The sequence below is a fragment of the Arvicanthis niloticus genome, chromosome 9, assembly GCF_011762505.2.
Source record: "Arvicanthis niloticus isolate mArvNil1 chromosome 9, mArvNil1.pat.X, whole genome shotgun sequence".
In the NCBI taxonomy this organism is placed as follows: Eukaryota; Metazoa; Chordata; class Mammalia; order Rodentia; family Muridae; genus Arvicanthis; species Arvicanthis niloticus.
Window position 1 is genome coordinate 26988833 of NC_047666.1, and position 24275 is coordinate 27013107.

At 45.2% G+C, this 24275-nt stretch overlaps 1 protein-coding gene across 1 annotated transcript in view; it reads right to left on the reverse strand.

Moving 5' to 3' along the window:
• Positions 1–2363: 2363 nt before the first annotated feature.
• The window catches only part of Arhgap25 (Rho GTPase activating protein 25), an 80627-nt gene continuing 58715 nt past the window's right edge, over positions 2364–24275 (reverse strand). Inside the window, exons 5-11 of the mRNA XM_034511791.2 lie at positions 18093–18300; positions 13006–13138; positions 10899–10972; positions 9414–9535; positions 8413–8609; positions 5791–6323; positions 2364–3103 (exon numbers count right to left, since the gene is read on the reverse strand). Coding sequence (XP_034367682.1) covers positions 2890–3103; positions 5791–6323; positions 8413–8609; positions 9414–9535; positions 10899–10972; positions 13006–13138; positions 18093–18300 — 1481 coding nt within the window. The 3' untranslated portion in view covers positions 2364–2889. The remainder of the gene's footprint in view (positions 3104–5790; positions 6324–8412; positions 8610–9413; positions 9536–10898; positions 10973–13005; positions 13139–18092; positions 18301–24275) is intronic.

Sequence of the window (24275 nt, forward strand, 5' to 3'; positions counted from 1 at the left end):
ATATTTGGTGGGTCTCATTTGTGACTGTGAGCTGAGGCCAGCTTTGTATTCTGGAAGTACTCGGCAGCTGTCGTGAGTTTCAGTACACGACTAAGGTTTAGAAGGAAAGAACTCCTCGAAAGATGCTGAGAATCTCTGAACTGAGGTCCCTCACCTCCCCTTTGGAAACACTGGTCAGTCAGCTTTTGTCTTCTTCAGTTTCCCTGTCTGCTGAATGAACAGGCTGGATTAGATACACTAAGGAGTCAATCTGTGCTTCTGTGTTTTCCTGACTGGGGTTCAAGAACCTGCAGTTACACTCCTCGCCTTCCCTGTGTGCTAATTTTTGGACGTTGCCCTAAAAATCTGAGCCATAATTTCCAGCTCCGCTTCTCTGCGGCAGGTAGATGCCAGACCGAGATTAGCATAGTGGGGCTCCATCCTGGACAACCCCTCGGCCTGACTGCAGGCTGCCAAACCCACACTCCTATATTTTAGACCTTGAAAGAGACTCCAGGGACCCCTTGTTGTGGTCTATGAAAAATATCCCCTGTGGAATTGTGACACTGCTCATTTTCATGTTCTACTCTGTCAGCTCCCAAAGAAGCAGTGTGAGCCAATGAAAGAGGACGTGTGCCAGCAGAAGCACTCCAGGTCCTCATCCAATCAAATCTGATGTCCTGTGCGTGGCACCATGCCTGCGGCTACAATTTACAAAGGAGTAATTCCTAGGAAGCCTAATGTTTTATGTTCTTTTTACGTGTGTGTGTGTGTGTGTGTGTGTGTGTGTGTGTGTGTGTACTTACTCAGGCATATGCATGGGTGGAGGTCAAAAGACAACTTTGTTGGGGAAAATTGGGTCTTTCCTCCAGTATATGGGTCCCAGGGATTTCTTGCGAGTCAGATCAGGTTTGGTTTGTGAGCAAGTGCTTTTACTCACAGAGGCACCTTACCAGCCCTCACTGTTCCTCTTAGTAATAATGCCCTCCTCTCTGTCTTCTGCAGGCAGGTCCCAAAGATGATGCTCTATGCTATGATACTATGTGCTGTGGTGATGCTCTATGCTGTGGTGATATTCACTGCTATGGTGATGCTCTACACATCCTTCCTCCCTCAGTACCGTCAGGGCATTAGTGGTTGTAGAACAGAACTCTCCTGCCTGAACTGTTTATACTTTGAACAACAAACCATGGTCAAAGGCTGTGGATTGCTGTTGACCCACAGGTGAGGGCATGTGAAATATAAGCCTGGAGCCTGTGATTGGGCCGTGGAAAAAGAAGATGGGCTGAGAGTTTTAGAGTCAGGACAGAGAGGGACAAACAGACAGAAGGGCAGAGAAGATGGAGGAAAAGAACAAACCAGATCCATGTGGCTTGAAATAGCCACAGATAGCTATGTATATCATAGAAGGGATAGAATAAGACAGGACAATTTGTCCAATCTAGATGGGCAGCTTTTATCAATATCATTTGACTCTGAGTTCATTGTGTGGGCATTTTATGAGTTGAGAATTTACTGTTGTAAATCTTAATGATACATTACAATCCTCTAGACTTTTGATTTTACTGGGTTATGGGGATTTGTGACAGCTAGCTGCAGGGGATGGATGACTGAGAATATAGTGGTTCAGTAGCAATTCAACCGCAGGAATTTGGGCGGTATCACTGCATGGGAATAGCTGTGGGGACAGGGAGACCACCACAGCCAGAGAGTAGCCGGCCATAGCATGGATTGTTTTTTATAATGAATGCAACAAAAAGCAGGTGGCATTAGCCATAGTTGAGAAAACAGATAATAGTGCCCGATCCCCCTCTAAAGAGTAAATAAACTCATTTTCATTTTGTTGAAGAAAATAACAATGAGAATAATAATTAATAATCTTGACTACTCACTATACAAATCCATAATTCTAAAGTCATTTCATAGTTAGAAACCTTTGTTCTTAGGCTTTCTAGAGAAGTTTCATCCACTGGAGGGTAACTCAGGTACCAAAGCCCTGGTCACACAGTCATGTACCAAGAGAAAGATTCACCTGCTTCAAGCAAGAGGCGCCTTTTACTAAGTCTTTTTTCTTTGCTCTTGGTATGTATGTATGTATGTATGTATGTATGTATGTATGTATGCATGTATGCATGTATGTATGTATGTATGTATGTATTTGATGTGTATGGGTATTTGCTTACATATATGTATGGACAGCATATGTATATACGGTGCCCTCAGAGGGCATCTCCTGGAACTGGAGCTACAGGTGGTTATTAGCCACTGTGTAGATGTTGGGTCCTCTGGAAGAGCAGCCAGTGCTCTCAGCCACTGAGCCAGCTCTCCAAACCCTCCTTTACTAATTCTAATAAATGTGTTTCATAAATTACCAATATCCTTGCTTGATTTTCATTTTCTATTTTCTTTATTTGAATATAATTTTCTCACCCATTTTGCCTTCATAAATATTGTTTGATTCTGGTTCTACCAGTCCAGGCTCTCCAAGCAGCCCTCAGTTGGTTAGCACTGGAAAGCTAAGTATCATTTTCTGCCCATGTTTCAGAGCAGACCAGAGCCATCTGACCAGGCAACTCAGCCACATAGAAAACAAAGAACTGAGGCCTTGGCCTAGCTCTGGCCTGGGGTCCTGAGATGCCACACACTTTAAATATCTCCTTTTGGACCTGGTCATGCACTAGAAGATTCCAATTCACTCTTCCCACAGTAGAATAACGCAATCCTTGGAGCACTGCACACGGCCGCAAGTGTCCTGGCGTTTTCCTGCTCACTCTCATCTTCTGTGTATTCGCTGAGAATTGTGGCGCATCCCCTCAGATACCCTGTCCATCCCAGGAGGTAACCCTGCTTCCTGATCATTAGGAGCATGGAGAAGTGGAGTTGACTGTCCCTGCCACACAACTCAGACCCTCAAGCCTCGGTCTTTGTCTTGGGCTTTTCCATTGATTTCACAAACTCCTTGACTTCTTCTTCCAAGACTCTGTTCCTCTTCTCAACGTCCTCCCGGGAGCGCTCCACATTTCGAAGGCTGATTTCCAGGGCCGCGAATTTCTTCCTCTCCCTCTCCAGTTCTTCATTGAGCCTTACCACCTTAGCCCAGACATCGTAATTTTCCTTCTCCAGGCTGCAAGGAAGGAAACCAAGGAACAGCAGAGTATTAATTCTAAAACTTTCCTTCACAGCCCTCCACCCATGTTCAACTCTTGTTCATTTGCCTTTCTGAGTACACGAGATGTCAGTCCAGCCATTGCCTCTTGTGCATGCTCTTCCTTCCAGAAGACGACTTTACAGAAAAACCTCAATTTCCAAAGCACTCAGAGCCCTGCTTAACACCCTGGTGACACCTCCTAGGTTACTGTGTTCCATGTCAGTTATATGTATTGTATCATCTCTTTAATCAGACAAAATATTTGAAAGAAGGATCCATCTGTAGCGGATCTGTGTCTCCACCTTATAGCACCTTGTGTTTGCCTAGTTCAGCTAAAGCTGTGGCTGGTCCATATTCTAGATTCTCAGCATCTCTGCACATGGTGCCTCTCTACCCTGCTCCGGTGGGTAGACATCCTGGGCCAAAGCCCTTCCTAGCCAAGACCCTCCTGGAACCAAGATTTGGAAAAGTAAAGGGAAACATACTTTGGGGACCAGGGTTCCCACTAAAATTCCAAGTCCTGCTCAGGTTGGGTGAAGTATAAGTTTCCTGAATTTTCATGACATTCATTGCTACTAGCTAAAATCCTAATATAGCCCCAGGTGCCCTCCCAAGCTATGTGGAAGTAATCCTTAAGAATGAGTGAACACACACACACACAAAAAGAATGAGTGAACACGATCATCATTCAAGCCTAAGGAGGAAATTTCTGGTCTGTGGATGAAATTCAAAGTGTGTGATTGGAAATCTGCTTCAGAATCTCATCTTCTGGGTGCTGCCCTCCTCTTCAAGCTCATTCTGTGAATACTACTCCCCCTGCCCCCCATGATCATCTGCAGACATAAGTTCCCATCTGAGCCCATGCCCCCGGTTCTGTGTTCAAGGGCCATGGCTGACTCTATGTGGGCCAGCCCTCAGAGCCATGGCTGCTCCTGTCTGTCCTGCTCTTCCTACAGTACTCTTCCTCATTCCTCCAGAGCCTCACATTATAGATTCAATCTTTTCCTCTGGCTTTTCATTCCCTCCTGGCTTGGATAAAGTGAGATGCTGTGCTGAATCTTGACCACTGATTGCAGTGGACAGTAGAATCTACATGAACTTGAGAGCCGGACTGACCTGGGTTCAAGGTTCAAAACCCAGCCCCACACTAATCAGCTGTGTGGCCTTCAAGAATGCTTTGATACTTTTTGAGCCCATGATTATTCTGAAAAATGGGGTGCTTCCTATGTGGATTGAGTTAGAAGGCATTGCCCAGCTGCTAATTCTCCTGCTTCTGCCATGGATAGGCTAATGAGTGACTCAGAGACGCTGATGTATTCGGGAAAAGCAGACCTCTCTATGGCAGTCAGTCTTTTTCCTGATCCCCACTGGCATTCAGGCTAGGGCACAATGAGAGCCTTTTCTGGGACTGATTTGCTACCTGATAAGATGTCACAGAAGTCTTATAACTCCACAAATGGTAGATTTTAGGTTATCAGACAAAGAACATGTTTTTCTTGAGAGCCATCCCTCTATATGGAACAATAAATGAAGACTCACAATAGTCTTTCTTTTTGGTACCTAAATCTTAATAAAAGTATCCATAAATATGAAAGCCCATCCTTCTCATTATGACAAGTTTTCTGTGTATCAAGTTGGACAAAGTTACCTCTCGGAGAAAGAATTTGTCAGGGAAGAAAAATGGGGAGGGGACCACAACAATGACCAACATGGTATGTCAACCCTAATGATGCTGTCGTGGCACACAAACCTAGGCAGTAACCATCAGCTAATTAACCATAAGACTCACCCAACAAGAGGGGAACCATGCCTGCTGGTACAGAAGCCTAGCTAACTACTCAGGGCTAGTGAAGTCATGGATCTTGGAGGAAAACCTATGACCATCATAATCCTAATACACCATCATAATCCTTAACAGCAATCTAACTTGTGCTTACAACCACAGGTAAGCGTAGTCTTCACCCCTCAGCAAGGAAGCTTCCCTCTTTGAAACAAAGACCATTACAGAAAACCACAACCAATCAAAATGCAGAATTGTGGGCCCTAACCCCAGTGGATACATCCTACAAAACACTCCCACACCTAAGGCTCGGGGACCATTGTGGAGGAAGGAGCAGAAAGATTGTTAAGAGCCAGACAATCAGGGAGTTTGCTGGGGGGCCTTGTTTCCTGTCACTCAGAAGCTAAAGCCTTAAAGCCTCACCAACATGGCTGCCCAAATGTAAACCTGCCAGTGTGAATGGGGGAAGGCCCACAAGACCTCAACCCTACACAACAACAGGCCGCTGAGGAAGGCCTTGGGTGGGAGAAACAGTGATCTCAGAGAAGAGCATACCAATTGTTATTCAATGCCAGATGGTCAGCCCTGATAACATACACAAATATGGAGCACAAGGAAATTCCCCGACTCAGTTACGCATATTCACCCTCAAGGCTGTGTGGGCTTCATATTTACGTTTCCATGGGTCTCATCAGAAGCGTAGGATCTTTCACTAACTTACCTGTCTCATCTCTCTCCCTTGGTCCTTTATTAGGGTTGGCTGCTACGGATTGCTCTGTCCCCTGAAATATTTTAATACTGTGACATTTTGGAAGGTGGGGGACAGTATCCTTCCTTCTAAACACAGAAGTCAAGTGCACTTGGCCCTCTGCACGTGACTTACTTTTTAATCTGCTCCTCATACATCTGCTTCTGGGTTTCTATTTCCTTTTGTAGGTGCTGGACCATCCTCTGCAAAGAATCAAGGTCATCCTCGCCAGAGTTCTTACTTCCAGACTCCATTTCAGAGTCTGTGCTGATGGGAGCATCTCTCTTGGAGTCACTGGCAGGGGGAGAGAGTGCACCTGGTGGGATCCCTTGGGACTCTGGTGGGGTGGGGACATTATCATAAGTAGAAGTCCTCTGGTCATTGGAAAGGTGGCACAAGTCTTGAGACATAGTTCTCCTGTGTCCTTCTCCTGCCTTAGTCTCTGAAGATGAAGACCAGAACTCATTTTTAAAGATTTCCAGTTTGCTGCTAGTGGAGCCTTGGAATGCAGACGTCAGGAAACACTTCCGGTTGGGGAGCGTTTGAGTCCTTTTACGGGATTGTATCTTCCAGTCTCCTGGGTTTTCCCTGGGGGCTTTTCCACTGTCTTCCTGATTCTGGTCACCTGGCTGTGGTCCAGTGGGGCTGGTGGCATCAGGACTACTTGCCTGGAAAAGATATCCATGGTTGTTATATACGTTTTACCCCCTACCCCCCTTGGTGTGCCATTCTCCTAAAGTAAGAATTAGAGACCGGAAGTATTTCCTGTGACACCCTCAGTACATCACCTCAATTAATTTTCTCTGTGATAACTTGCCAAGAGGATCTTATAGTTCAGGGGCTCTAGCCATTCAAGATCTAGAGAGGAAGTATGGTGTAAAATCATATGCTTGATTGGTATGAAAATCGCCAGCTAGGATCCTTTCATGAATTTAGGAGGTTTTGTCAGTTGTGACTCAGAGCCCAAGACCCATAAGAGAAGCTCAGTAAACTCCACTGAATGTGTTTCCATGACCTCCAAAATTAAGAAGAACAAAGTCACACAAACATGCCGCCATATGCTAAGTGAAAAGCCAAACAGCAACAGTGAGCTGGCAAACGCTTTACAGTGTATATTTCACAGGCAGTAAAGGTCTCCTGTGGTGACTCCGTGTTGTACCAAGCTTATATTGATTGGAAAGGAAAAGATCAATGACCAGGAAAAAATGGGCCAAGAACTTCAAGGAAAGATTCAATTTGCCAGAATCTAGAATCACTATAGAAACGATCCTGGAGCCTGGGCAGGCAGCCAGGAATGTATAGAGTAAAGGACTTGGGAAGGCCCACGTGACCTGTGGGCGGAGCCAATCCTGGACTGAAGAGAAAAGAGAACGGGAACTGGGCGACAGCACTCATCTCTCTGCTACCTGACTGTGGATCCGCTGAGCCCAGCGCCTCAAGCCCTTGTTGCCATGGTTTCCCTGCCACTGTGGACTGTAACTGCCAACCACATGCTGCCATGAACCTTTCGTCCCCTAAGTAGTCTTACACTTCTCAGCTGATTCCTTTCTATGAATTTTTGGTTTGGGGTTTTTGTTTTTTTTAACCATGTGGCTGTTAATAAAACCAAATTGTGAAGAAAAAGAGAAAAAAAATGAAAAGAAAAGGAAAAAAATCATTTCCTACATAAGTTAGGAAAGTCAGGGACTGAGAGAACTTCTAGTGCATCCCGTGCTTCAGTTAGAGCCTGCGGTCTTGCAGTGGGAAGAGGAACAGGGACATGAAGTCCTGCTCTAGAGGATGCTAGTGCTGATGCCTTGGTCAACCTCTCTTGCCTCAGATCCTCAACCAAAGTAAATGCATGTGATACACTGTGTCCCAGGGTTAAGGGGCGGGGCTAAATGCATGTGATACACTGTGCCCCAGGGTTAGGGTGTGGGGCTCATCCAATTACTTTCTCAGCACAGATTATTGTCCTGTCACTAGAGACCACTGTCAAAGGAGCAGAGCCTTGGCTGGCAAAGGCCTGTGGGTGACTGGTTAACAATACTTTAAATCGTAACTCAGTTTAGAGCACTAGTAAGATGCCTGTGGCCGTACAAAACCCATCTAAAACAAAGCTACAACCATCACAATTTATTGCCCATCCCCAACCCCCATCTTGGTCAACTAGAAATTTGAATTTTATGACTTGGCCCCATTTAAAAAAAAAATCAAGCTGCTATAAAAGTCTACAGATTCTTTTAAAAAACATTTGTTCCTATAAATACATGAAAATATTTGACCTTTGTGAGTTGGTGCTCTCATACTCTACACGTTGGGGACTGCAGAGTCTGGGGACTCTGTGAACGTGAGCTCCAAGTGAGCTCCAAGCCTTCTGTCCAAGTGAGGAGCTGACATTGCCAAGGCAGCAGCTTATCAGAGAATGAGGAAGGCTGCACGGACACATCCCTGCTCTGAGGAAGAAATCACGTTCATCGTTAGCAGGACACCCGTGCCCTCTGCACTCTCCCTCAGAATGGTCAGCAGCTCCTACCCAAATATATGCAATGCTGCATTTATTTTCTCTGTCAAACTTCCCTGAGTTTTTGTCTTGAAGATGATTTTAGAAAAATCCAAAGAGCCAGCATGCAGGGCAGTTCTCACACATGTCACTAGCCCAGGCTTTCCCAATGTATCCTGACAGGTTACTGTCAGCTCTATGCCCACAGCTCCTCAAACTGCTGCCTCAGAATGACCAGGCTAAAGGAAGAGTCTGAGGCACAGCGGGCATCTTACTGTGTTACTGAAGCTGTCTGTCCTAGAAAGGGGCGGGTCTTCAGTGGCATCCCATCCCACAGAGCTTCGGGGCACTGGAGGCTTCTTGGCATCGTTTTTCTGGGCAGGGGGTGAGAGTGGTGCATCCTTAGACTTGGGGAAGAGGACTTCGTGGTCTCTGATCATCATGGTCATCACCCTTTGGATCTGAGGAGTCCCTGAAAGAAAGAAGAGATATGCCATGCTGGAACGTGGAGCAGGAGCCCAGAAGCACCCAAGGGTTGCCACCCTCCAATACAGTATTTCCACATCCTAAAAACCACAGGCTTCATTTGCTCTAATGGGACCCTGTTTTAATTGTTTGCTGTAGAATATTTTTAGTGAGAGGGTGTACTAAAATAAAGATATATAGGGGAGATGAGCAATGAGCCACTGAGGACACTTTCCACCTATATTTCCTTGGATCAGACTTCATCAGACAACAGGTATAATAAGAACAGGCAATGTGTGTGTGTGTGTGTGGGGGTAATCTTTCTCTTCTCCTATGGTCCTCAATATGATCTGTCTTCTTATTACTCCTGAAGCAAACGGGTGTCAGGAACGCTTCCTTTTCACATGCATGCACGAATCCTCTCTGTCAGGTCCTTTGCTTATTGAGCCAAGACACAACCCTTAGGAAGCTTTTCAGCCTAGCTTTACTATTTTTGGTGAAACCAGCTTGTAAAACAAAACCCAGTTTGCTCTTCTTGACTAAGGGTATGTTAAAGTCATAAAAAGGCTGGGAAACACTAGTTAATTGGCTTGAGGTTAGACTGCTGTGCTCCATGATCATTGGGCAGGGGATGTCATTCCTACTGCTGACCTCATGGGGGCTGTTAATAAAGTCATTAGAGGGAAGCGGGCAAGCTCTGTAAGCTGCAGAACAGCAAACAGACACTAGGGGCAGTGTTCCCGCTGTCATTCCCTGCGTGCCGCTCCCAGCTCCCAGCGTGCATTCTCCCCAGCAGGATCAGCCTGCGTACCTCTCATGATCACAGCAGGGTCTTCAACCTTCGACCTGATGAGGTTCACTCCAATCACAGTGGCCAGGTTGTCCACGCTCATCTTGTTGACGGCACAGTTCAGCTGAATTTCATGCAGAAATCTGTGGGCAACAAGAAACCCCATCTTAGACAATGGGAAGTGCCCAGGAGAGAGCGAGAGCACTCCCTGGACCCAGCAGCTGTATACTTGTTGAAATCTAGCTCTTTCCCCTGTTTCTGGAATGGAGTGAACTGGTTCTGCCTGCAAGACTTTCTGGAAGTTCACAGACCAAGGAAAGATGAGGAGCCATGGACTATTCGGTAGCCGGGGGAGGGGCAGGCTGGAGGTGGAAAATCTCACAGCAAGGGTTGCTTGGGAAGAAGAGGTGACTTTAAGGATTCAGATACGTGTCCGACAGCATCAGTGGTTTGCCTTTATCGGTAGCTTCTAGGCTCCCATCCCACCCATGTCTCCGAAGAGGAAAAACATGTCTGTAAGAAGGTCTTAAACATATCGCACAAATCCATGGTGCCTCCTCATTCTCACCCTTAGACTGGAGAACACAGCATCTCTCACTTCCGGCAGGCACTCAGCCCTGCTATGCCTCCCTCCACCCATCAGAAGCCTGAAGTCCTTAGATTTGTTAGAAAAACGAAAACAACTAAAGAGATCAGTAAAGGAACTCAGGATATTTTTTAAAACTATTTAAAAGCGGGTAGACTGAAATACCATAAAATTTAGGTTTTTTATAAAATTTATTTCATAAGAATTTTATTTATAAAATTAGGAGAAATAAAAAAATCATGTGTTCAAATGATGAAAATTATGAGATATTATGGGATAATTTATTTTATGATAAAGGACATGCTTTTCATGGGTATAGAACCATTTTCCTGCAGTTTCACTGCAGTAGAAAAGATCCATCAGAAGCTAGAACACCCAAGAGCAGGAAGGCATCCCTGGACGAGGGGTTGCATGTAAGTGCTGGTCCTCACTTACAGTTCTTGTCTCTTTGTGGTGTTCAAATTAAGTCAGAATCATCTTTATAACTTGGAAATAACATCGTAGTATTTTTGAAAAAGAAAAAATTGAGGTGTGTATGGGTTGAAGGTGTCCACCATAGCAGATCTGGGCTGGTTCACCTGTAAGGTGTTGCCACAAGGACCTCACACAGTAGGTCCTCAGAAAGGGCTGCAGGAAAATATAAGTGGTGGCCTAGAATGAATGTTTCCAGGCTGTTAGTTTCAGGGATAACAGGCATTTCAGGTTCTCTTGCATGCCCTGGACAGGTCTGAAGGAAGGAGTACATGTATTCTGTGTGCAGCTTCTCAGGGATTCCTGATGACCACTCTGTCAATCATATGAAGTAGAGCTGAGCTTCTACCGTTCTGGACCAGAATCAGTGACTATAGGAAATGTTCTCTTCTACCGGGGGCTTCTTCCTGATGTGGCCAGAAACTGTGGCTCTACACCTGGAGGCTCACCTGCAGATGTAGCTCAGGAGGTTGTAGTTGTCTCTTGGAAGGCTAGAAAGCTGCTTCACCAACTCCTGCTGAGCCTGGAAGAGATTGTTGGCACTGGTAAACAAACCCACTGCCTGTTTGTTGGCAATGAGTGCAGAGGCATAACAGAGTGGTGAGTCTGTACAGGAAGAACACGTTGCTTGTCTCTCCTATTCCCACAGTTTTGTGAGTTAAAATATTTGTAAGTAACTGTGAATTCTCAGAAAATTGAAGCCCAGACCGGTCTTGAACTCCATATGTAGGCAGCGGTGATCTTCGACTTCTGATTCTCCTGCCTCTACCTCTGGAGTGTGTGCCGCCACAGCCAGTCTGTGTCGGGCTGAGAATCAGACCCAGGGATCTGTATATGCTAGGCAATCACTCGACTAACTGAGATATATTCCCAGCTACCACATATTTTTTGTATTGTGCATTTAAAAAGCCTGTTTGTAATAATGTCGCTCACTCACTTCTGACCTTCTTCCTGATCTTGAGCTCTGATAACTGACACTCGTGATAATGTTCTCAATGAATGAGATACCGTGATCCAATAAACAACAAACCACAACCTAATATCTCAGAACTACCTTAGAAGTAGTGAGCCAATGATTCTGCTGAGAACTTCTGGGAAGCAGGCCAGAATGGCCATGCTGGAAGGCATGCACTGGGAAGGGCAGCTCAAGTTCTACAATGGCTATAGATTTCAGATGTGGCCATTTGAAGATCACGTGTGCCAGGGACAGGAAGGACAGGACTCTTTGCTCTTGCTGACCACAGCTGCCTGCAGAGTCTGTGATCACCCTCTGATGACATGCGGGATGACTCTTTTTAGGTGTTTTTTAAGCCTTATCATTCACAAAGGAGATCTGAAATGCCCCTGTAAATCAAGGGTTTTTGTATCTTCTGTCAACCCCACAATACCCACAACTCAGGTACAAGACTATGCATCGGACTGTGCAGCCTAGTTTTTTCCTTGGAAAGCAGCTACAACTGTTGGCTAAATCATTGTTGCTGTCTTCCTACCTGTTCTCTTCCTGTCCTAGCTTTGAAATAGAGAATAGTCTTTTGTGCCAGAATCCTTATAACTATGGCTTCCACGAGCAGTCAACCCAGGAAATTCCAATAACAATTTTCTCACTGGCCCTGTGAGTGTGGTGTCCTGTGACTTGACTTGGACTATATCACAAACACCAAAGAACAGAGAAGAAATTGCTCTACTACAAAAAAAAAATAATAATTAAAGTAACAAATTAGTTTCATGTGCCTTGCTCCTCCAAACAACACTAGGCAATGCAGACAACGACATGGTGGAAATTTGTGCTCCTCCATACAGTAGCTAATTGCTGTATGTAGCTATTTAAATGTAAATAAAATAAAAAATTTAGCTCTTCTGGTATATCAGCCCTATTTTGTGGACATATCACTTGTGGCTAGAGGTTAACACATGGAACAGTGATAAGATTACATCGCTATGGAAATCCTATTGGTTTAAGTAAATACATGGAATCTCATAGAATATGCATGAGGTGCCTATTCTTAGTTATCAACCTGACCGGGTTTAGAATGGCCAATGGATACATCTACAGGGGATGTATCTCAGGGGATGTTTGACTGCAGCGGGAAGGCCCACCCTGATGGTGAGCAGTAGCAGCCCATAGTCTGGGATTTTGCTAAACAGAAGAGAGCAAGCTGAGCACGGGCCTTTATCTCTGTGATTCCTGATGGCAGATGCAGCATGACCAGGGGCCTATGCCCCTGCTGCTACGACTTCTACCCCACCATAAACTGTATCAGCTGAGACTTCCTTACGTTGCTTCTGTCTGGCGCTTTGCCACGGCGATGAGGTAGTGACCAATACACAGTATAACTTACCAAATGGGAGAATGGCAGTCAATTCCAAGTCTTTTGTGCTGTTTTACCAGCAAGAGTGGCAACATTGGCCTGGCATTGCTGCTATAGTTCCAATCTGATAAAGTATCCTGCCAAGGGGTGTGACCCCCACTCTCACCTATTAGAACCCTGTTTAGAAAATTAACTGCTTTTTTTTTGCTTTCTTCTAAGTAAGACAGCCAGCTGGAGAGACACCAACCTTTGCCTCATCTGCGTTCATGAGCTGCCCACAGAGCAGGAAGCCTTCATACTGACTCCAAGGAACCGCAGGCTCTGGCAGGTCTCGGAGGTAGAGCTTTAATAGAGAGGCCACCGTGTGCACATCTGTGTCCCTGAAAGAAAATAAGCTGTTCTTAGTGTACAGGACCTCCCACCTGCTCTGAGGGACCACTGTGTCAGAGCATGAACTGGAGAGGGGCAGGTTACAAAGGACCAGAGTCTGGTAAACTTGAAGCAGCCCCAGACACCAGCTTCCAGAACAGCTCCAACTCACATCCCTCTGCTTCCACATGGCTGCCTCGAGGGTAACTTTAAAGTTCCCCTTTTCATGACATTCTCTTTAACTTTTTTGATCTTTTCTGCTTTCTTCAGATCACTTAGTAACTTACAGTTAGTGATCTTTCCATGGTTTCAATAGTAAACCTCGGGGATGTACCTAGTTCCATCCGGCTACAGCACTGAGGATATACACATTACCGAACACTATGGTGGGTGCTGGATGTGAGAAGCCCAGGACAAACTCAGGAGGTCAGAGTGTAGAAAGGGACAGCTTGGAAGACACATGTGACTCTTCAGAGGAAGTCAAGTCAGATAATGGGGGAAATCTGAAAAGCACAGGTGTGTCCTCCAGAGTGAGAAATGCCCCCACTCCTGACAGTCTGAGATGATATTTAGTTGAGTATGGGCAAGGCAAGGCTCTGCAGTTCAGCTTCTGATGTTTACAGCAAATGTTGCCTCAACTTAGGAGGCAGATCTGGACTAGAACCTGCATTTCTGTATAGGCTGCTAGCTGGAAATTATTACTACTTTTTTAAATGCTTGAGGAAAAAAATCAAAAGCCATCTATCTCATGATATGTGAAACTTATATGTATTTAAGCTACAGTATCAATAAAATAAGTTTTGGAGGAACACAGCCCTGCTTGTTCCATACTCCATTCCTAATTCCCCCAATCCACTCCTCCCACCCCACCCCTGCCTCTGCAGCTTGTGAACTTGCTACCATTGAGAAAGAACACAGAGCTTCATAGAAAACTATTTGTACTCCAAAGCAGGAAATTTAGGCTGGGGAATGTTCTCTTAACATGGATATTCAAAAATATCCTACCTTATTGAGTCACTGTCTAAAAATACCCCTGAGAAAAACCCAACTGAGGAAGACCTTTTATGAAAGCACCTGAGCAGGTGACAGAAGACTTGTGACCTGTCACTCTATAGGGGAAGGATTCTCTGAGATGTCCCATGGCACAGTCTATCCAGTATCTTTATCGTATACTCAGACTTGTCTGTGGCCTCTGCTGTACCCCATCTGCAACGAAGCTCCTGCATCCTAATCCTTCATCTCAGATGAACCCCTCAGGGTCCCCTCTTTCCACTCCGGATCTGAAAGCCACTACCATTCCCAACCCCTGCCCTTCCCATCCTATCCACAGCCAGCATGGCCCAGACATACAGAGTAGGGATAAAAACTGTCAGTGAGAAACACAGCATCAGAGATAAGGAGGAAAAAGAGACCCTTGAAGAGAAACCTCAGCTTAAAATGATGTTTTATCAATTGTAGCATTTGAGCTCTGGAAAGACGGACCTGTCCAGATGTTTTCTTCTTATACAAATTGCCACTTGATAGACTATACATTTTAATTCATTTCTCTACTTGAACCTATGTGAGAACTTTTCTTTTACATGCTGTACTGTCTAATATCATCTAATATTTAAGTAACCAAGTACTTCATGAATTAAAATTATTATTTACTTCGTTAAATTCTTATTTTTTTCACCTGTCCAAAAAATAAAAAATAAAAGACGTTTTATCACAAGAGACTGAAGATGGCAAAGATATCCAACATTAGAAACAGAAAGGGAGGCTGGTGGCAGTGCACACCTTTACTTCCAGCACTGGGGAAGCCGAGTGGGGGCAGATCTGAGTTTGAGGCCAACCTGGTCTGGTCTACAGAGTGAGTTCCAGGACAGCCAGGGCTACACAGAGAAATCCTATCTCAAAAAAAATCAAGAAAGAGAACAAGAGAGAGAGAGAGAGAGAGAGAGAGAGAGAGAGAGAGAGAGAGAGAGAGAGAAAGAAGAAGAAGAAGAAGAAGAAGAAGAAGAAGAAGAAGAAGAAGAAGAAGAAGAAGAAGAAGAAGAAGAAGAAGAAAAGAAAGGGATTATAGCCACAGACACAATAGGGGTAGTTTGAAGATTATATTATATTATATAGTATTATTAGAAAGCCCAATTAATTTTGACAAGGATGATGCTGGCAGTACCTGAGCTTAGCTTGGCTAACTGCTCATTCTGATTTATTGGGTCTTATCATCACTGACCGTTTTCCTGGGGACTTCTCAAGTTCCACCAGACCATGTCAAGCCCTCCTCTGAAGTCTCAGTTATCTCTGGTTGTCATTTTTAGCACTAACACGATGGAACTGGTGCTGATTTCTCTGTATGGGGGGAACCCCACTGTGTTAGTGCTGACTCCAGGGTCACCCTTGGGGTCTAAGTCTCCAGAATCATTCTTCTGAGCTGGCCATCCCTACAAACCAAAGGATCAACCTTAAGGACTTTCTTTGTTCATTCTGAGTCCTGGGTCATCTTAGCTGGCCCTGCCAGGTTGCCGCGGAGCCTCATATATGCCATGTAGCCTGCCTGTCTGTTATCACAGAGAGGCACAGAGATGGGGGCTACATCAGTGCTGTGACCAGGAGGCATCCAAGCCTAGTAAAACCTGACAAGGACATTTTTAAAACTGTTTTTGCATGTGTATGTGTGTGATGTGTGTGTTTATGCATGTTCACATGCATATGGGTGCACATACATGTGTGTGCATGTTTCTGTGGAGGCCAGAAATCAACATGAGTGTCTTCTTTGATTTCTTCCCACCTTATGTATATTGAGGTACAACTCTTCACTTGAACCCCAAAGCTCAGAGATTTGTCCAATTCAGCTATCCAGCTTGCTCTGGGGGAATTTCCTGTCCCAGCCTCTGAAGGAGTGGAGTTACAGACAATAATGCTCACCTTCCATTTATTGCTGGGGATCTGAATTGCACCCTCATTTTTTCTTGTGTGGGAAGCTCTTTAACCACAGATCCAGCCCCCTGGCCCTACAAGGAGGCTTTTGCATTTGCCCTCCCCTATCTGGTGAGAACCATGCACACTTGTGCCACGATCTCACTAAGCAAGGGCCCCAAGCTTCTTCTGCTCAGGTGAAACTAACAGTAGCAGACCATTGGATGGAACCAAGTATACAGCCTTGTAGAAGATTGAGGTGGTGCTCACTGGCCCTATGGTTGGGATGCCAGGCAGGGGCTTCTTGACCTTACAACTTCTTGTATCTCATTGATGGATAAAAAATTATGGTTAGGGTTCAGAAGAGCTAAAACTATAGGAAAGGTTTAGTTTATCACACAACTATGCCTGTGGCAAAAGCCTGCTTAGCCAGGGTCATCTATAGGTGCTGGGACATATGCTTTGAAGAAAACTTGGCCTTAAATATATTGGAAGTTAGCTAAATGACAAGAACAAAAAGAATTATACATTCTTCTTCAAATAAGATTTGTCCACTCAGTGGCATATGGACCCAGGAGTTGGCCATAGAACTAACACTCTCTCTCTCTGTGTGTGTGTGTGTGTGTGTGTGTGTGTGTGTGTGTGTTCCTTCCCCTTCTAAACTCTGAGTTTCATGGGAATTAAAGGCCACAGTGTCACCAACCACATCAACTGGGCTGAGTTTAAGCTGGCATCGAAGCAGTCATTTGGGAAATCCTAGCAATAGTGTCTTTCCTTTTGGATAATGGACTTTACTTTCCAAGCAATAACCCACACACATCTTTTGATCAACTTCAATATAATTAAAAATTAGGAAGAAAAGCGGATACAGTGACAGTGAGCATACTGGAATAGGTACCGGCTTATAACATGTAAGAGACTGAGCTGTTAAAAGGACCCATAATTTGCTGCAGTTCCAATGCTAACAACTATACTGTTGCTTGCATAAACTACATGAGAAATTAACCTAGGGTGTACTAAGGGCAGGAGAGATGGTCCTATAGTGATGACAGAGTGGGCATGGAGAGAAACAGATGGCCTCAGCAATGCTTCAGTGTAAAACAAAGAAGAGAGACAGGCTGCGCTGGTGAACAGAGTGAGGCTGAAAGGGAAGAACATGGACTCCTGCACAAGAATGACTCAACCTCCAGAACTTTCCCCTCTGTACTCAGTAACTCCAGGGGATTTCAACATTTGTAAACTAGGCAGCATTCAAGCCCATTGTACCAAATCTTGTTTGATGAGCTGCTAATTTGGAAAGAGTGGTTGGTCTTAAGCCAGCAGTACAAGTGTGTGCAGGGAACTAGGTACTGCACAGTCAACAGAGCATGCCGTGTGTGGTGGGGCTGTACCAGCTAAGCGTGGCAGAGGACATACTTGCTGGGCACCTGGAGAAGAAGATGAACTGTGAGAAGTGTCACCACACCAGCTATGCTCCAGATAGGGCTGGAAACCTTTGATGAGGGTAAGATTGAATGCCAGGCTGCCATGGGTGTCTGACTGTGTGTGTGTGTGTGTGTGTTTGTGCGCACGCGCGTGCACGCAGCACATGCATGTGCGTGTGAGTGTGTGTGTGTGTACTGCAGTCAGAAGGCTCAGCGCTGAGTTCAGAATCACATATGAGAATTACTAGTTCTAGCCACACCTGGAATGCTGGAGAAGACACATGTGGTGATCCCCTCTCACACGTTTATGTGTAGCTAGCGCTGTTCTTCATGATTCTAGCCTGCATGACAAGGATGTTCTTATGAGAAGCCTCAGCTTCCCCCCATGATCTGCATGCCCCTTCCCTCACATCCTAAGCATCACTTGAATCTGCCCAAAGATATAAATCATTTGCACACTCTCCTAACTGTCTCAGGCCCCCAAACCCAGAGTGGCAAACAGAACAGACTCCTTGTTCTACTGTGATCTGCAGCTTCTGAATCCCCTGTGAAGATTCCCTGGCTCCACTAAGGTCCTTTCTCCCAAGGCTCTGCCACTGGACAGAGGCAGACAGGACAGACGCCCATAAAGACAGCATACCTATTAAAGGAGGGCCGCTCCCCTGCATCGAAAGCATCTCTCAGCTGCTTCACTAGGTTGTCCTGCCCCGGCAAGCGGAAGATGCCCTCCTCACTCACACCATGCTCCAGGATGAACTCAGCGCACTTCTCCACCAGGATGGGCACCAGGTGAGGGCCAAACTTCTGCTCGTAGGCCACGGTCTCGTCCAGACGCTGGCCAAACACCGCTGGGAAGAAGAAATATGGAAACCATGAGTTATTCTGACCTTCACTGAATCAGTGGGTAGTCAGGGGCTTTGCACATTTGCTGTTTTTTTAAAAATCATCATCATTATTAATTATTATCAACATTACTATTACTATCTTATATGTACAGGTGTTTTTCTGCATGTATGTCTGGGTACCACATGCATGAATGTCCTTAAAGGCTCGATGGGACCTGAGTTACAGGTGGTTGTGAGCTGCCTTGTGGGTGCTGAGAAGCAAATCCAAGAGTTTCTCTTGAAGAGTATTCAGTGCTCTTAGCTACTAAGGCATATTTCTCCAGACTATTTTTTTCTTTGAAAATGTTATTTATTTTTTTCATTTAACTTTTGAGAATTTCATGCATGAATACTGTATTTACGTCATTCCCACCCCCACTCCCTCATCTCCAGCTCTCTCCGTGTGCCCTGCCCCTCCCTCAAATCCACGGCTTTTTCCTCTTTAATTATTCTTTCAGACACACATGCACACTCGCACGTGCACATGCTTGCACACACACACACATGCAAACACATCTGACTAAATCTACTAGCGTTTCTCTGTGCAGGTGTTTGGGGCTGACCACTTGAGATTGCAGAACCTATCCAGGTGCATGTTCCTGGGAAGACTGGTTCTCCCTCTCTCTCATTGGCTATTGTTTGATTGCCAGTAGCTCTTCATCTAGGGGCAGATTCTTGTAAGATTTCCTCTATCGACATTGGTGTGTCATCTGGTGTTGTCATCATTCATGTTTATTTGACCATATATTTGAGCTGTCATGGGTACACAGCCCCTGTCATATACAGCAGACACTATCTCCCAGCAGAGCTCCTGGTCCTCTTGCCCTTACAATCTTTGGTCCCCTCTTTCATGACATTCCTGGAGCTTCGGAGTTGTATTTTAGATTGGGGTTGGGCAACACAGACTCAGCTGTTCTCTGAATTTTTGGAACAGATGTGGACTTCTGTAATGATCTCCACCTGCTGCAAAAAAGAAGCTTCTTTGGCAAGGCGTGAAAGCTACACTCATCTGTGGGCATAAAGGTAAGTATTTAGGATGCAGTTAGAAATTGTGCAGGTTTAGGAAAGGGCTATGGTAGGCTTTCCTCTAGGGTCCAACACCTCATTGGCCATCAGTGGTTGGCTAGCTTCATAGTATCAGGTATGCATTCCTTCCTGTTGAGTAGGTCTTCAATCCAATTAGACAGCTGTTGGTTGCCCCAAAATATAAGGGCCATCATTGCACCCTTGGGGATGTCTTGCCACTCTGCTCACTGCTGTGGCTTCACAGTTGGGCAGAGCTATTGATTCCTTTCCTCCTTTGGCAGGTTGCACAACACCTTTTGGTACGAAGAAAGCTAATCCTGAGGGAAGAGCTTCCAAGTCAGTTTCAGCCCAACTCTTCTAAGTCTTTTATCTATTGAGTGTGGTGTCTTCAGAAATAGGATTTTAACTCTTGGGAGGAAACCAAGAACAGCACAATAGTTTATATTTGGGGAGTCTTTTTCCACTGTCCTACCAATAGCTCAATGGGAGGTTTCTATGCCTGGCACTGGGGATTGTGTTAGAGGGTCTATGGCTCTTGTGGGGAGCATCCTCGATGGAGCAGAAACTCAAGGGGATAGAATTGGTATTATAAAGGACTTACTAATAAGTTTGCTTAGAAGACATTCAGTCACACAAGTACAATTTAGAGATAAGAGCATTGTCTCCAAAATACTCCTCAAATAAGTAGTATGCTAACCAGGCCTGTTAGAGATAAGTGACATTTAGGGTTAGGGTGCTAGGATATAAATGTTTATTCACTAGGATTGACCAGCCATTAGGCTCTATGGGGGGTTGAGAGAGAAGGCCCCTCATATGTTCATAGATTTGAATGCTTGTTAGCAGAGAGTGGCACTATTTGAAAGGATTAGGGGGTGTGGCTGGTTGGAATTGTGTCACTGGGAGTGGGTGGGCCCAGTGGCTTGCTCTTCCTGCTGCCTGCAGATCCCAGTGTAGATCTGGGGGATACTTCTCCAGCACCACGTCTGCCTTCACACTACCGTGCCCTCCACACCTTCATGACAATGGACTAAATTTATGAAACTGTGAGCAACCCCAATTAAATACTTTCTTTTATAAGAGTTGCAATGGTCACATCTCTTCACTGCAATAGATCAGTAACTAAGGTGTACCTGTAAGGAGCTGCTCAAGGTGGGCAGAGCAGTTACAATAACCCTGGACTACCATTAAGGACCCTGTGCTTTGATCAGCAAAAACATAATTCTGCCAGGTGAGCAAGATGACCCTGAGTAACAACTATTTGAGAAAGAACAACAGTGGTGTGCTTAAAATCATTCTGGCAATACGTAATAGCTTTGCTGTGTAAATCTCCTATCTGCTAAGCAGCCAGACTTGCAGTCTCCTGCTTCTGTTTGAAATATTTGAAGTGTAACCTGGGGTTGGGACCTGAAAGAGATTTAAGGATGGCAGCGAGTGTAGAATGCGTAAGCCTAAGATGTATGTAAGCTACTAAAATCTTCTGTTGGGGGTCGACTCTTAGTTAGCCTCTATCTATCTATCTATCTATCTATCTATCTATCTATCTATCTACCTACCTACATACATACATATGTATGAGGGAGAGAGAGAGAGTCAGCCATGCATATGAAAGAGCTTTCCTTCATCTCAGGGTGTATGGATTGACTTCTTACTGAGAAAGCATATTATTTCCATTATGCTATGAGAGACAGCCCACTGCATCCCAGGGCCTCACTGCCTGAATATGCCCTGCCCCAGCTACTGATCTGGCAAGTTTACCAATGCCTCCAAGGCTCAAGGCGGTTGACAGTGAAGTGGTTGTGATAGTGTTGTCACCTCGGGGTGGCTGTCAAGATGAAATGAATGAGCAGAGGTAGAGCAGGGAACTGACAAGCTTCCTGGCACACAACGCTCAGGAGAGGCTGGGTGGTATGGAGACTGGAAGAAAACAGCCCCAAGAGACAGATCAGGAAACACAATTGATCCATCTCTTGAGTCTTCTTTAATGTCATTATTCTAAACTATTTAAATATGGCACAGAAGAAAAAGTCAAGAACTGAATTCTGCTGGCATCACAGAGCATCAAAGGACAAGGCCCATCGCTAGGTTATCTCACACCGAATCACACCGTTATGGCATGTCTTAGAACTCACTGTTTGCTTTGCTGTCAAAAGCATGGCTACAGCAAACACACCCACTGGAATGTCTATACCCACAGGCAGAATGTCTGATTATTGTTGAATTAATTAATCAGTGTTTGGATAGATGACTGCACATATTTCATGCTGTCCAACTATTTTCTTAGAGCAATTTTCTGCATGTTGAACTGGGAGGTCAAGTGGTTTGACCCAATGGTATGCAAATTGCTTTGCAAAAGTATTTTTTCCAAATTACACAGCCTCCAGCAAAGCAAGAGTAGGCGAGCTCCACCTCAGCCCTGTCAGCACCAGGCTCTGTAATTTCCTCACCCCTCTGCTTGACAAGATTAGATCTAAATAAAGACAGCCACTGCCCACGTGTATTTCCTCCAGGTTCCCAGGCTCCTCTGTACCCTTCAAGTTCAGAAGGCAATGGCTTTAGCATTGTCCAAACCTTTGTCCTAGAGGTTGGTCCTTTGTGAAGTCTCTTGGTTCTCTGCCTGACTCTCTGGCTGTCTTCTATCCAGACATTAGTTAATATGGATTCCAATGCTAAAGATCTGTATTGATTCCTGACTCCTGGTGTCTTCTTAGCCTCTGCTCCAGTAGCTTGCATTTTCAAAACCCTCTGGTGCTTACCTTTCCAGCCCACTGGTCTGTCTGAGCACCGGTACCCTGGTTTTGAGGTCTTACACCTCTTTCCCAGTTGCTACAGCAGTGCTCTATTACTGGCCCCAGTGCCCTTGTGGCATCTGGTGCTGGGAGTTGGCAGTATTGTCTCTAATCCCAAATCTTCCCAGATGTTGCCTGTTTGACTTTAGTGCATCTCAGTGCTGGCCTGGCACCCACCTACCATTTTGTATGACCCACTAACATGTATTCAAAAGCACCTCATCCTGATAGCCTTAAAACATGGTCCTCTCCAGTTCCTATATCCTCAAAAACTCTTCTCCCTCCCATGTCTGCTCCCTTCCCTGACTCCTGGAATTCCTGGTTTTCCTGGGCTTTTTCCAATATCATCTTCTCTGCCAGGCCTTCTTGCTTTCAGACAGAGATACCACATTCCCGATCCATATGCTCTTCTTCCTCTCTGCACATCCCACCAGACTCACATTGTGCTATCATGACTTCTGTGTCTGTCAGTGTCTGAGCATGTGACCCTAAGTTCCTGTGTCTAGAAACACCTGGAAGGTCTCTTCTTCCCCCAGCAGGCCTGGGACAAGGAGGATGGCCAACAGTTTTGCTGAATTACTTGGTAGGTTAATATCTATAACCAAGTGTTTCCCAATAGCTCATGGTTATTTCAGCATTTCTTTGGTTGAATCTCTAGCAGTCATCTCTCTCATGGAAAGTAATCTAGTTTCCCCTCTGACAGTCATCAAATGTCCTGAAAGGATTGACAGTAGCCATGTGGAATGACAAGGGGCACAAAGACCCTGCCATTGCCTCCAGTTAGCCAACTTCCTGTTATGAAAATGAAAGGAACACATGATAAACAGCAAATGCATCCATCAGCCTTCCCTCCACTCTCTTCCTGTGTGTCCATCAGCCTTCTCCAGTCTGTGTTCCCTCTGTACTCTCAGCCACTCTCACATATCTCTTACCAGGATATTCATTTCTCAACATTATTTTCCTTCTAACATTTCTACCCTGTCAGCTCCCACAACCCAAATGTCTGACTTTCTCAGGCTACTGAGAACTACAAGGGTGTCATCATACAGGGACAGTGTCGTATCCTAGAATTGTGCCATAACCAGTCTTCATGAGACCTTGGCTCTGAAACTCTGCTGTTTCTGACCTCCACTCCCTTTGTGCTCACTTTCCTGCCTCTCCTCCCTGCCTTGGCAACTGTGATGGTTTGAATATGCTGGGACCAGGGTGGGGCACCACTACAAGGTGTGGCCTTGTTGGAGTAAGTGTGTCACTATGGGTGTGGGCATTAAGACCTTCATCCTAGCTGTCTGAAAGTCAGTCTTCTGTTTGCCTTTAGGACAAGATGTTGAACTCTCAGTTCCTCCAGTCTCATGTCTGCCTGGGCACTGCCATTCTCCCACCTTGATGATACTGGACTGAACCTCTGAACCTGAAAGCCAGTCCCAATTAAATGTTGTCCTTACGTGAGTTGCCTTGGTCATGGTGTCTGTTCCCAGCTATAAAACCCTAAGACAGCAAGTCAAGTGACTCCTTCAGGAGGGAAGTAATAACCTATGCTTGCTCCCCAGGCCCTTCCTCTCGGCCTTCCTCCTCTACAGGATCATTCCTGTGTTCTTCCTCTACTTGCTCCTTTCCAACCTCATCAACTCCATCCTTTCCACCCTTGCGGAGACTCTTTGTGTGATAAAATTTTCTTTTTGGATACAAAGAGTCAAGAGCATCTAGCTCATGAATAAATTTTTACCTCAGTCCCACAAACCAGCCATCCTTGCCTCTTTTTTATTCACTGCTGTACTCACAAAATATCTGTCTCCCTCGGGAGAGCGTTCCCTCCTGCACAGACCACTGAGTTTATTCAGGTTGAAAAGCCTCTCAACCCTTCAGAGTTTAGTTTCCACAGCTCCACTCTTTGCCTCAAAACTTCTCAGTGATTTCTGATGCCCTCCCAGTGACAAAATCTTACCTTAGGTGATCCCATGCCTGCTGGTCTTCTCCAAACATTGACAGTGTTACCTGTCTTTTAATACCTCTTCATGTGCCTACAAAATTCTCATTCTCATCCTGATGGCTCCCCTACACCTCTTTTTCCTGTCTCCTCACATTTGAGTACCACCTAGAAACTAGTAATTACAACTATCCCTACTC